The sequence below is a fragment of the Pipistrellus kuhlii genome, unplaced genomic scaffold (genome assembly GCF_014108245.1).
Source record: "Pipistrellus kuhlii isolate mPipKuh1 unplaced genomic scaffold, mPipKuh1.p scaffold_m20_p_80, whole genome shotgun sequence".
NCBI classification, from domain to species: domain Eukaryota; kingdom Metazoa; phylum Chordata; class Mammalia; order Chiroptera; family Vespertilionidae; genus Pipistrellus; species Pipistrellus kuhlii.
In genome coordinates this window covers 938,736-952,512 of record NW_023425585.1, presented here as the reverse complement: position 1 = coordinate 952,512, position 13,777 = coordinate 938,736, and the positions used below count along the sequence as shown (strand labels likewise).

Here is a 13,777-nt window from a genome sequence, read left to right as displayed (position 1 = left end):
GGAGTGGTTTAACCCATTAGACAAAATCACTCTGTTGGCAGCTCTGCTGCAGACTGTGGGTCTGGCTGAGGCCTGCAGACTGAGGGAGCTGGGAGGGAAGATGAGCCGGAGGAAGACCAGAGCCTGGCGGCTGCAGGCAGGAGCTGGGAGACGTGGCAGCAGCGGGTGAGGTCATTGCAGGCCTGGAATGGAGAGGAAGGGGCAGAGTCCAAGGACGTTTTGAGGGGGAGTCTGTGGCTCGTGGCCGCTGGGCGGGGCAGCACGGTGTGGCCCGGACTCGGGCTGAGCAAGGACCTGGGCTCACAGCTCAGAGCGGCGCTCCCTGGAGGTGGGCATGGTTCTGCAGTTCTGACTTGCATGTGCGGCTGGCGACGCGTCTTTAAGCTGTGTTTCGGAAAGAAGATAAACGACGTGCTCAGTTTCTGACGACAGTCAGCTCCCATGACCCCAGAGAGCTGCTGCCCACGCCCGCTAGAGAGTGCTGAGCAGCGGGTTTCCCATGCGGCGCGGGAACCGGCTGCCGCAGGGGAAATGCCAGTGGGGTTCGTCATTGCTGTTCTTGGCGTCTGTTTTTATGAGAGCCGTTTTAAGGTCCTGCTTCAATAATCTATTTCTCAAGAAGATTTTAAGCCATAACAAACCTTAATTAACATTTGTGGGTTACGTTGCATTTATGATAATGAATTTTAATGTTATGTCTCTTTAAAAAAAAAGTGTTATCTCAACATGGAATATGAGATTCTTCACATTTGTTATGAAGTAGAGACTTTTGGAGACATTCTGTGTTCACTGGTCAGCTGTTTTCCTGTTTCAATTCAGTTGATTCATTGATGGGAAAGGTAGCAAATTGTGCATTTGAAATAAATACCGTCAGTCAATCAAATAAATGCAAGCTGTACCTGTGTGTTCCCAGCAGTTGTGTCAAAGGTCCCGTGCTCTCCATGTCCGAGCAGCACTGACTGACCACTGTCTGTCCTGACCACAGCTGTCCAGGGGCTGCGTCCACGCTGGTGGTGGTTTGCATTTTGCTTTGGGCTCGATTCTTCCTCCATCTCTGGAGAAAGTCTCAGCTCATTTGCCATTTAAAACCTGGGCTGCTGTCTTATGATTGGGCTGTAGGAGCTCTTTACACGCTGTAGATACAAGGTCCTTATCAGGCTTATGATTTGCAAATATTTTCACTATCTTTGGTTTGTCTTTTCTCTCTCCTGAGCAAGTCTTATTCTTACCTCAGGTGAAATTTCGGTTTCTGGAACTTTCTGCTAAATTTTCTCAGTGCCTCAAGTTGTGAAGTAATCTGAAATTCTTTGAAAGTAGGGCTAGAGTGTAAGACATAAAGTGTTAGTCACACTTTAAGAAATATTATAAAGGTAAACTTGCTTACTACAACATGATTAAATGTATACATCAGAAACTTTAAATTCTTTTGGGTAGGCCACTGTTAAGTCAGCTGACCCACTGCTCATTAAAATGTGCTGACAGCTCAGTGTATTAGTACAGAGCTGTAGCAAATCACCCCAAGCTTAGTGGCTTAGCACAGCCTTAGTGTCGGAGTTTCAGTGGGTCAGAACCAGGCAGAGCCTCGCTGGGCCTCGGGCTCAAGGTCCCACCTGAGGTGCGGGTTGTGCTAGGAGCTGGGCTGGGTCTCAGGTGAAGGCTCCGCCTGGAGGGCACGCCCAGGTCCCCTCGAGGGCTGTCTGGGCCCTGATGCCTGTGAGCTGTGGGCTGTGGGCTGTATTTTCCTGGTGCTGCTGGCCCGGGCCTCCTTCTGTCCCGGCCCCAGGATGAGCCACCCAGAGTGTCTGATAGGGATCCCGTGTCTTTGTCACCTCATCGCACAGCCGCTCTCTGTCCCTTTCGTCACAGTCTGCTCTTCAGAAGAAAACCATTCGGCCACACTCAACAGGAAGGCACTCCGAGCGTGAGCCCAGGTCGAGGCCCCGGGTGCTCTCGGCGCTGCCTGTCACACTCAGGGAACCCATCTTGCAAACAAGTGAAAACTTGTTTTCAGAAAATGTGCTAAAATATATGTGTATGCGTATGCACACATAATATCCGAGAGCCTCGTCACTGAGCATTCACTATGCATTGACCCAGTGTTATCCAGAGATGGCACTGAAGTTCTGAGACAATAGGAATGTGTATGTGCCACTTCCCTTTTCCCTTCATTAATTGTAGTAATGGAAAACTTGGGGCAAAGTGCAGATGACTTTGATTTAAGCATGTTCAACATGCGAAGAACATGTCCTTCCTCTGAAGCCATGCTGTAAACCTGGTGCTGACGTAACAGCCAGTCGTTCTGAGGGGACGCTCATGCTGCCTGATGGGCTCCTCCTGGAGCTCCCGAGCCATGCCTGTGAGCGCCCACGTCCCAGCTCTGCCTCCACAGCCCACGGAGCGCCCAGCTGCCCCCGCCCCCCTCTCCACCTGTCCTCCCCTGCGGGATCCGGGCCCTCCTCCCCGGACTGCTCGTGCTGCTGGGCTTCTCCGTCTTTCTGGAAACCTCTTCCCCCGCTGCTGCCTGGCTCACACCGTCTCACAAGCAGAGGCAGCCCTGGCTCTGCACCGGCACCATTTCAGGCGCAGAGGCCATGGCCTCACGGAGCTGAGATCTGGGGGTTGAGGAAGAGGCACCTGCTGGCAGCAGGACAACTCACTCAGGTCACCTGAGGCCCTCCCCTCCCAGGATGCTCCACAGCAGCCTGGCCAGGAGGGAGGTTGGGACGTGTTCTCTCCCCGTTTAATTTTTTTTATTGATAAGTTTAAAGAGAGAGGAAGGGAGAGGGAGAGAGACCTGTATGAGAGAAAGAGACATTAATCGGCTGCCTCCTTGTGCACCCCTCCTACCCCCGACAGGGATCAAACCCAGCCCAGGCATGTGCCCTCACCAGGAGTGGAACCGCTGCACTCGACAGTGTCAGCTAACGGAGCCACCCAGCGGGGCTGGATGCTCCTCCCTCCTAAGCAGGCCCCAGCGCACGGCAGAGAGCCGAACCCTGGCTCCTCAGGGGCTTGCTTGTAAAGGACCGTCTAGCTCTTTGCTCACAGTTTGGTCCATCTCGTTGCCTTTGCCTCAGGCTTGTCCCTGAGAGACGCTTCCCTCGTGATCACGTTGGGGAAGGACGTGGGGTCTCCGTGGGCTCTGTGATCAGCTGTTTAGCATGGGGGCTCTGTCTCAGCGTCAAGGGAGACACACGCCAACGGCCTTCCGTCCCCCATGGTCAGTGAGCACCGTTAGGCTCCGTCCTCTCGCCACTCTGTCTGCGCCCGCACCTGGGCCATGGCGGCCTGGCCTGGTGCTTCTGCCACGGCCTGGGCGTCTCTTAGGCCATTTTTGTGGCCGTCACTCTGGTTTCTGTTTTGTTCTTTGTACACTGTTTCCCTCGCCAGCTGCGCCTAGGCCTCTGAGAGTGCAGAAGTGTCCCTGTGGCAGGTCTGCTGGGAAAGATGTGACCAGTCCCCCGAGACAATGAATTAGGCAGCTTTAACTCAGTACATTTCATCGTGAAATCCTTGGAATCCGGCGAGCGAGCTGCCTCCAGGGTGCGAGCTGCCTCCAGGGTGCGAGCTGCCTCCAGGGTGCGAGCTGCCTCCACGTGCGAGCTGCCTCCAGCGTGCGAGCTGCCTCCATGTGCGAGCTGCCTCCACGTGCGAGCTGCCTCCACGTGCGAGCTGCCTCCAGCGTGCGAGCTGCCTCCAGGGTGCGAGCTGCCTCCAGGGTGCGAGCTGCCTCCAGGGTGTGAGCTGCCTCCACGTGCGAGCTGCCTCCAGGGTGCGTGCTGCCTCCAGGGTGCGAGCTGCCTCCAGGGTGCGTGCTGCCTCCAGGGTGCGTGCTGCCTCCACGTGCGAGCTGCCTCCACGTGCGAGCTGCCTCCAGGGTGCGTGCTGCCTCCAGGGTGCGAGCTGCCTCCAGGGTGCGTGCTGCCTCCAGGGTGCGTGCTGCCTCCAGGGTGCGAGCTGCCTCCAGGGTGCGAGCTGCCTCCACGTGCGAGCTGCCTCCAGGGTGCGTGCTGCCTCCAGGGTGCGAGCTGCCTCCAGGGTGCGTGCTGCCTCCAGGGTGCGTGCTGCCTCCAGGGTGCGTGCTGCCTCCACGTGCGAGCTGCCTCCAGGGTGCGTGCTGCCTCCAGGGTGCGAGCTGCCTCCACGTGCGAGCTGCCTCCAGGGTGCGAGCTGCCTCCAGGGTGCGAGCTGCCTCCACGTGCGAGCTGCCTCCAGGGTGCGAGCTGCCTCCAGGGTGCGAGCTGCCTCCAGCGTGCGAGCTGCCTCCAGCGTGCGAGCTGCCTCCAGGGTGCGAGCTGCCTCCACGTGCGAGCTGCCTCCAGGGTGCGAGCTGCCTCCAGGGTGCGAGCTGCCTCCAGGGTGCGAGCTGCCTCCAGCGTGCGAGCTGCCTCCAGGGTGCGAGCTGCCTCCAGGGTGCGAGCTGCCTCCACGTGCGAGCTGCCTCCAGGGTGCGAGCTGCCTCCAGGGTGCGAGCTGCCTCCAGGGTGCGAGCTGCCTCCAGGGTGCGAGCTGCCTCCAGCGTGCGAGCTGCCTCCAGGGTGCGTGCTGCCTCCACGTGCGAGCTGCCTCCAGGGTGCGAGCTGCCTCCAGGGTGCGAGCTGCCTCCAGGGTGCGAGCTGCCTCCAGGGTGCGAGCTGCCTCCAGGGTGCGAGCTGCCTCCAGGGTGCGTGCTGCCTCCACGTGCGAGCTGCCTCCAGCGTGCGAGCTGCCTCCAGGGTGCGAGCTGCCTCCAGGGTGCGAGCTGCCTCCAGGGTGCGAGCTGCCTCCAGGGTGCGAGCTGCCTCCAGGGTGCGAGCTGCCTCCAGGGTGCGAGCTGCCTCCAGCGTGCGAGCTGCCTCCAGGGTGCGAGCTGCCTCCACGTGCGAGCTGCCTCCAGGGTGCGAGCTGCCTCCAGGGTGCGAGCTGCCTCCGCGTGCGAGCTGCCTCCAGGGTGCGAGCTGCCTCCAGGGTGCGAGCTGCCTCCACGTGCGAGCTGCCTCCAGGGTGCGAGCTGCCTCCAGGGTGCGAGCTGCCTCCAGGGTGCGAGCTGCCTCCAGGGTGCGAGCTGCCTCCACGTGCGAGCTGCCTCCAGGGTGCGAGCTGCCTCCAGGGTGCGAGCTGCCTCCACGTGCGAGCTGCCTCCAGGGTGCGAGCTGCCTCCACGTGCGAGCTGCCTCCAGCGTGCGAGCTGCCTCCTGCCCTCATGGGTCCTCTGTGGTGGCTCCACAGGGTGGGGTTCTCACGGAGGAGCTGCTGGCCCCGCACTGGCGGGAGAGGAAACGGCCGTGCCCGGCTGCTCAGGCTCACGGGGCCTCTATCCATGCTTCCCAGGCTCCCATAGTCCCGCCGCCCTTTCTTCTGTTCTGCTTTCTTTGCACATTGAATCATGGGACTCAGGCTCTGGGTCACGTCGTCAGGACAAACACATCCATCCACTGTTCCCGTTGCTGTCCCCCCACTGGTCTGGTCACTGTGAGCCGTGCAGTGGCAGCTTCTCGCACACACAGGGCCTGGCCCCCCACGCCCCAAGGCCTGAGGTCATGGCAGGTCTGTGCTCTTCTCTGACTCGGCTGGCGTGCCCCACCTGCACACTGGCTCCCTCAGGCCTCCTTCTCACCAGAGACCACCTTCCTGCCAGTCCTCTTTCTGAGGCCCCTCCAGCCCCCTTCCCTCTGCTCCAGCTTCAGCTCGTCCTTGGTCTGTGGCACCCACATATCACTGGCTACTGTGTTCACTTCTGCCCACTGGGCTGGGTCATGCTCCATGCCAGCCGGGGGCCACGGGTGCGGCAGCTCGTGGGCACTGTGTGAGGGGGGAGTGACGGCGGAGGAGCCTGCGCCGGGACAGCGCCTTCTCTGACGCCCGGCTCAGGCTCAGTTCCCAGCGGCACCCAGGACGCTCCCAGCAGAGGCCAGCGTCCCGGCCTCGCCACAGGGCCATGGCCTTGTTCGTAGCTGCTCAGCGGGTGCACGCTGCCTCTGCCCAGCAGACGGAGGTCCTGCTGTCTGTGCGTGCAGCCCGGGAGGGCATCGGGTCAGAGGCAGCTCCTGGGCCCTGCCCTGGGCCTGGGCCGCCTTGTGGCCATGGAGGGAGAGGCTCTTCCTGAGGGAAAGGTGCTGCACAAACAGCCTCCAACTCCCACCAGGCCAGGCTCTTCGTGAACTTGCAGCGCCAGCCGTCACGTCGTCTTACCCTGTGGACAGTGGTTTCCAGCATCCGAGCGAGCTTTCTGAGCAGCCTGTCCTGTGTGATGCCTGCAGAACATCGGGCTTGGCTTTATGAGTAAGAAGGACGTGAGGCTTTCTGTGGGAGCCTGTGAGGCTCCTGTGGTCTGGAACTCTGGTCTGCGATTCCTGTGGGAAGCTGAGCCTTCTGAGCATGAAGGCAGAGATCTGCAGAGAGAGGAAGGGAGAGGGAGAGAAGCATCGATGTGAGCGTGCAGCACGCCCACCAGGGATTGAACCTGCAACCCTGGTATGACCCTGACTGGGAATTGAACCTCCACCTTCTGGTGCACGGGCGACGCCCAGCTAGCTGAGCCCCCGCCAGGGCGAGAAGGCCTTCCTGACCCTCCGAGGTGTGATGCGCACACGTGGGCGGGTCGCAGTGGAGCGCTGCTGCCCGGAGGAAGGGCTCTGGCCCCGCGCGCTCACACCCAGGTCCCGCCGCCTCTGCTGGCGGGTGGTGGGCCTGGTGGGAAATGCCTCTGAATGCTGGTCCCGTTCCCATGGTCCAGGTCCAGTGGCCTGCTGACGAGAAGCAGGAAAGCTGGCCATGTCTGGGCTCGAGCCCGGCCAAAGCTCCAGGCTGGCGGTTTCCCGTGGGCTTGGCCGCACTCCTGTGTGAGGCCACTACCCGTCTTCCTTCCAATGGCGGAGCTCGCTGACAGCAGGGAGCAGCCCGGTGGGGCTCACAGGGACACGGGTGACACCTCCGCCCGCCTCCCCGTCAGGGCGGCCCCATCTGTAATTCCTCTGGCAGAGGCAGAGTAGAGTGCTCGTTGCTAGGAGCTCCCGGTGTCTCCAGAAGGTTCCGTTGCCGCGAGCAGCATGACTCACTTGCTCACGTTCTTCCTGGCTGATGGGGAGGTTCCGTTCTACACAAGCGATGCCAGCTGTTTCCTCAAGGAGCCCAGCTCTCGGGAGCGGAGCCGGGAGCGGCACGGTGTGTGTGGTGACAGGGAAGAGACCGCTGGCTCCCAGGCAGGGTCTCGGAGGTGGCACTTGAAATGGGCCGGAATGTTCACAGGGCTCTTCCCTGGAGAGAAGTCCCTGGGCCCAACCTCCTGTCGGTCCTGCCGCTTTGTCCCCCTTCCCTACCCTTTTGGGGTCTTGTTTTTCCATTTCCCCCACACACCCGCTGGGCTTGGGCACAGACCCCTCTGCTGGTCACTGCCCGTCCCGGCCTGCCGCACAGAGCGCGGCCTCTTGCGGGGCTCAGCCCGGGGCCCTGTTGGTCCGATGTGCTTCTCTGCAAACACAGGAAGCCTTGTCACTTCCCGCAGAACCGCCGTGAGCCTGCGTGTTAGCTCTGCTGTGGTCAGGGCCCTGGACGTGTGGTCATCTCAGCACGGTGTACGGGTGGGCACCCCCGCCACCCACGCCACCCACCTCGGGTGGGCGCCCCCGTGCCCTCGGCTCACACACCCACCCTTCCAGTTGCCTGAGGCTTCCGAGCGGCGCTCCTCTCCAGACTCAGGGACGCCCTGCTCACTGGGGGGCTCACCGTTCAGGAGAGGGGCCGAGTCAGCCTCTCCCTTCACTCCGTTCTCTTCCTTCTGCTCCCGTTGTTCCCAAGCAGCCACAGAACGGCCAGTCTCCCCGGACCCCACACGCCCGCCAGAGCCTGGAGCGTTGGTGTTTTCTCTGGTTGTTGGGGCGCCCATGCCGGGCCCGCCCTCCTGTCTGAGCCCCAGAGCTGAGGTCCTCATCCTTGTCAGCGCTGTTCTGCGCCGTCTGCTCCCCCTCAGGCCCAGGCCAGAGCAGCCCTCGGAAATGCCGTCCTGCAGCCTGGCGGTGTCAGTGTGGCCAGAGCCTTTGAGGAAGGAAGGGCTGCAAGGAGCTGGTCCGCCCGCCTGTGCAGGGGTGCAGCTGGCACACCCGTCGCTCAGATCCCGCAGCAGGCCTGAGCCCTGCCCTGCCCCGCAGCTGCACCTGAAGTGCTGGTTGACTGGGCCTCGGACGGCCTGAAGGGGCCACTTGTCATTCAGAAGGGGCTCCTGGACTCAGCTCAAGGCGGACACGTGCTCTCTTCCACTAACGCCACCTGCTGCCTTGGCCCTGCGTGCGCCTTCAGAACGGAGCTGAGCACAGAGCCTGTCTCCCAGCAGCCACTGGCCCAGCCCAGCCGCCTCCTGGCCAGCGGCCACGGCTGGGACTCCTGGCTTTGGAATCAGTTGCAGTTTTCATTTCCTCAGAGCATCTGAGCTCTTGTCCCAGTCCTCCAGCTCTTGATACTTAAGGCGCTCAGGAACTCTGGTCGCCCGTTCACACCGCAGCGGGCACACCACTCCAGTGACTTCTGCAGGCCTGGACGTGCCCCGGCTCTTAGGCTGTCGTCTGGGCCCTGAGGTCATCCAGGGAAGCAGTAAAATTAGTGTGGCACCCCTCTAATCCATGTGCCTTCCCTCGTCGGGTCGCCTGTGTCCAGTGTGCGTGCGCACATACACATACACATGCACATGCACATGCGCACACACTTTAGTTTTTCTAAAATGGTAGGGACACCCTAGTGGGTTTGGTTCAGTGTTGGCCCATGGACTGAAGGGTCCTGGGTTCAATGTCAGTCAAAGGCACAGACCTCCATTGCAGGCTCCATCTCTGGCCCTGGTCAGGGTGCATGAGGGAGGCAACCAGTTGATGTGTCTCTTTCACATCGATGTCTCTCTCTCTCTGTGTCTTTCCCACTCCCTTCCACTCTCTAAGAATCAATGGAGAAATATCCTCGGGTGAGGATTACAAAAGGTGAGAATGAAATGGAATAAATGGGAGGGGCCCTGGTTCTAAAAGATGACTGTGTGGTGTCTGGAAATTGACTGTGTGGTGTCTGAATTAAGTGACTACAAGCACATCGGCAGCTTGTCTTCCTTTTGCCTCCTTTTGGGGAAGAAACACGTTGCTAGGGAACAGCTCCCTCACAGCATCTGGCTGCGTTCTCCGGAGAGGAAAGGCCTGCTCGGCCGGAGGAGCTGCCAGCGGAGCCCGGGCAGGAGTTGCTCTGACTAACGAGAGGCTGTGCGAGGCTGGGAACTCGTCAGCCTGAGATTGTTGTAAGGATTGGAACAGATAACCAACCCATAAAAGTGGAGGAGCGATGTCTCTGTCAGCTTTAAACTGGAGCATCTGCTCAAGACCTAGTTATGGATGATGAGATCTGATTAGTTTTTAACATTTGGGGGGTGCGCTCCCTGAGATGACGGGGCGTCTCAGAAGTGCACCTGCAGCTTGGAGCATGGGCTCCCAAAGCCGCACACAGGCCTCCCCGAGCGCCCGGTCCCAGGCGCCCCAGCTGGCGCCCGGCAGACCCCGCTTTCTTCCCGCTGACGCGTGGCGCTCGCAGCAGCCCCAGGAAAGGGAGGTGACAGGAGAGCGAGTTCCACCTCACCTTCCGTCGTGTCCCCTGCTGGGCCTCGCAGGATGAGGCCGCCCCCAGCTCCGGATTCACCGATGGAAATGCAGATGAGGGTCCACGTGGCTGCCCAGCGCGTTTCACGCTGACAGCCCCTCGGGCTCACTGCAGCCGGCCAGTGGGCGGGAGGCGCTGTCTGTGACCCTCACAGGGCTGCTGCCGCATGTCGTGCACCGCAGTTAGAAAGTGGCCTTCCCTGAAAGGAGGGCTTCGGCCCGCTGGAAGTGAGCGTGGCCGTGGCAGTGTCCGCTGCAGTGGCCCCTGATAAGTGGTCTCCCCACACGTGCAGATGTGGCTGTGTGTGGCTTTTTGTTTCCTTCTGCAACGAGCCTGCCTTTTCCCTACAAGTCCCTTCAGTCCCCGCTGGACATTGCTTGTCCCCCAGCCAGGCCATTCCATGCAGCCCCAGCCCAGGGCTGCTGCTCGCTGGCCGGGGCGCTGGGCCTGGGCGGGGTGCGGGCTCCTTTGTGTCACTGGGCCGGCGCCAGGGCCAGCTCACCTGCTGCTTCCTCCACAGAGAACGTCATCAACGGGCAGGACTACGAGGTGATGATGCAGATCGACTGCCAAGTGATGGACACCAGGGTCCTCCACATCAAGAGCTCCTCGGTGCCGCCCCCGCTCCGAGCCGAGCAGCAGAACCAGACCGGCTCCCTCAGCTCGCCGCCCGCAGCCGCCGAGACCGCCCGCCTGCTCAGCACCCTCCCGGGCTCGCTGCAGTAGCACCCGCAGCCTGGGAGCCGCGGGTGCTCCGCTGCCCGCCAGGGGCTCCGAGAGCTCCCGGACGGGTCTGGCTACTGAGAAGAGCTGCTCGTCTCCACGGGCCTGTCCCGGAGAGCCTTGTGCAGCCCCAGGCGCCTCTGGCCGTGTGGCCTCAAGTACATTCTCCGCCACTCCGAGCTGCCTGCGCCTCCGTGTGTGAGTGTGTGTGAGTGAGTCCCTTCCCGTGGGCTCAGCCCGGGCAGCCCCCCCCGCCCCCCAGCGCGTTCAGTGCACCCCCTCCGGAGCCACAGCCAGGAGCCTGGTGTCCGCGATGGGTCTTCCCTGCTGACCGGGTGCGGAGCCGCCCGCTGCCGCCAGGGCACTCCCTCAGCGGAGCCCAGGGCTTTGCCGCTTGAGAGGCTGCGGGCATTTCACTCCCAGCTCATTCATGGTCACCTCTCCGGAGAGAAGAGGGCAGAGCGCCATGCTGCCGCCCCTGCGGGCGGAGCTGTAACCACTGGGCAGCTCCTCTCCCTCCTCCTCCTCCCTCCCACACCCTTCCTCCTCCTCCCCTCCCCCTCTTCTTCCTCACCCTCCTTCTCCCCCTCCTCCTCCCCCCTCTTCTCCTCCCCCCTCCCCTCTTTCTCCCCTGCACTTCCCCCTCCTCGTCTTCCTCACACTCCTCCTCCCCCTCCTCCTCCTCTCCCTCCTCCCCTCCTTCCCTCCACTCCCCTCCTCCACCTCCCCCTCCACTTCCCCCACCTCCTCTTCTTCCTCCTCCTCCCCCTCCTCTCCTCCTTTTCCTCCCCCTCCACTTCCCCCTCCTCCTCTTCCTCCCCCACCCTCTCCCCCTCTCCCTCCTCCTCTCTCTCCTCCCCCTTCCTTTTCTTCCCCCCTCCTCCTCTACCCCCACCCCCTCCTTCTTCTTCTCTCCCTCCTCCCCTCCTTCCCTCCACCTCCTCCTCCTCCCCATCCCCCTCCTCTTCCTCACCCTCCTTCCCCTCCTCCTCCTCCTCTCCCTTCTCCCCTCCACCCCCTCCTCCTCCTCCCCCTCCACTTCCCCCTTCTTCCTCCCCCCTCCCCCTCTCCTTCCCCCTCCTCTTCCTCTTCCCCCTCTTTCTCCCCTCCTTCTCCTCTCCCTCCTCCCCTCCTTTCCTCCTCCTCCCCCTGCCCCTCCTCCCTCCTCCTCCCCCTCCCCCTCCCCCTCCGCCTTCACCTCCTCCTCCCCCTCCTCCTCCCCCTCCTCCTCCCCTCATTCTCCCCTCCTCCTTCTCCTCTCCCCTCCCTCCTCCTCTCCCCTCCCTCCTCCTCCACCTCCTCCACCTCCCCCTCTTCGACCTCCTGCTCCCCCCTCCTCCTCTTCTTTTTCCCCCTCCTCCTCCTCCCCCTCCTCCCCCTTCTCCACTTCCTCCCCCCCACCTCCTCCTGCAGCAAGGCTCCCCCTGTCCCCATGGTAGGTCATTACCCACAGAGCTCCTCCACCTCCCCATGGCCACTCCCACCTCTCTCTCCTCAGCCCCCCTCCCTCCCCCACATTCTTTTCTCCCCACACTCTCCCCTCCCCTCCACACTGTCAGTGCCCCCCTAAGAGGGAGGGGCAGATGCAGTGTCTGGGGGACCCAGCAGCGGGGGTTCTGCCTCGGGAACTGGAAGCTCCCGCCACCCCGGGGGCCGCCTGGGTTCAGCCCTGGGAGGGGCGGCTCTTGCTGCTGCTCAGAGGCGGGGGTGCCGTCCCTTTCCCAGTGCTGACCTGGTCTTCGCACCTCTGACCTGGCACCTGGCTGTGCCGCAGGCCATTCCCTGGGGCACTGGCTCCTGGGGCGTGTCCTCCGTCATGTGATGAGCTGGGCAAGGGCTGTGATGGAGCTGGTGTGGACACAGTGTGGGTGGTCTTCGGGCACCCTCCTCTGCACTGAGCCGCGCAGGGCTCCGCCTCCCCCTCCCCCTCCCCCTCCCCGCAGCTCTGCCCGTGCCCAGCGTCCGCCCGCCCGCCCGCCCGCACCGGCCGCATGCTCGGGACCTGCTGCCCCCCAGGGAAGCGGCCTGTCCGCAGCTGGCAGCACCTCTGCGTGGGGTCGGGGCGTCAGGCGCGGGCGGGTGGGACAGGCTGTGCTGCCCGGCCCATGGCTGGGAGCCCTTCTCTCCGAGACGAGGGCACGCCCTCAGGAGCCAGGCTTCGGGGAACGTGTGTATATGACGGTTTAATTTATTCCTTTCTTAGTGGAGTGAGCATGCTCGTGAGGAGCACAGGCTGCTCTGGGAGGAGGCAGGTCGGCTGCCCCCGGTGTGCTGCCTGCGAAGTCGGGGTCTCAGGTCAGCGAGGCAAGCTCGGCCTCCGGGACTGGGGGGCCCAGCGGCTGCGGCATGGTCTCCACGCCCAGCGTCCGCCACGCACCTGCCACTCGCTGTGCCTGTAGCTGTAACCTGTGGTGCGCACAGGCACACAGCAGGCTCGGAGGAGCTGGCACTGAAGTGGCCTTTGGTTCTCGGCTCTTTGACACGCATTAGCTGGCAGGGAGTCCGCTGAGGCTCCCTGCGGAGACGCTTGTCCCCCCTCAAGGGCCCCTCGTTACTTTCACCAAAAGGACATGTTGTCAGTGATGGGTCCTTTTAACCTACAGAAATCAAGGATCTTGCTTCTAACAAGGACACTAATTATCCAGGCCTAAGAGAAAGACCATGGATAGAAATTTTCATTCCTGCCCCAGTAAACGTGGGGTGGGCATTTCTGGCCCCTCCCTGGCTGTGTGGTGGTTTTAATTTGCTGGGAAGCAGAATCCCGACTCGGCCGCAGGGCGCTGCCCAGCAGGTTCGCTCGGGTGAGAGCAGGATCCCGGGGTGTGCGTGTCCCAGCCCTCGGGGCGGCTGTTGGGTGAGGACAAGGCGGTGAGAAGGCTCTGCACAGGCCGCAGCTCGCTGGACCTGTCAGCCCCCGACTGGCGCAGGGATGCTCCGCGCGTTTGCTGTGAGCATTAGTGAGTCAGCACCTCGAGAGCCACAGAATCATTTCCAGGGTCACGAGCTCCCCATTTTGCACTCGTCCCTGAAGTTGGCGACCATTAGTTCAACCAGGAGGCTGGGCCTGTCCCGCTGTGAACTCCCGACAGGTCAGCAGGCCCCTCTCGGCAGGCGCACCTGGGACGTTTGGCCCGCAGGGTGCCCGGACTTGCAGGTGGATCACCAGCACGGGAGGCCGCCTGGCACCTCGGTGGTTTCCTGCTGGCATCACGCTGGCAGAGTGGCTGGGCCGCCAGGGCGCCAGGCGGGAAGGTGAGGCCTGAGAGGAGGGGAGGGCGAGCGGCCTGCGGCTCCTGGCAGCCGTGTTGGTTTGTGGCACAAGAAGCAGCAGTGGCGACAGACTGTGCCTCCAGGCACCCTGAAGTGCACCACTCACCTGTGTCTGAAATGCAAATAAAGAGTTTTTAAACTTCCTTGTTTTGCTCCGTGAAAAGAAAAAGATTAAATGAGT

At 62.3% G+C, this 13,777-nt stretch overlaps 1 protein-coding gene across 4 annotated transcripts in view; it reads left to right on the top strand.

Annotated features, from left to right (window-relative positions):
- Positions 1–13,777, top strand: part of ATF6 (activating transcription factor 6) — a 148,955-nt gene that overhangs the window by 118,082 nt on the left and 17,096 nt on the right. For all 4 annotated transcript variants that reach the window (XM_036425427.2, XM_036425426.2, XM_036425428.2 and 1 more), the window contains one exon: positions 10,124–10,352. In XM_036425427.2, the coding sequence (XP_036281320.1) occupies positions 10,124–10,329 (206 nt within the window). In that variant the 3' untranslated portion in view covers positions 10,330–10,352. The remainder of the gene's footprint in view (positions 1–10,123; positions 10,353–13,777) is intronic.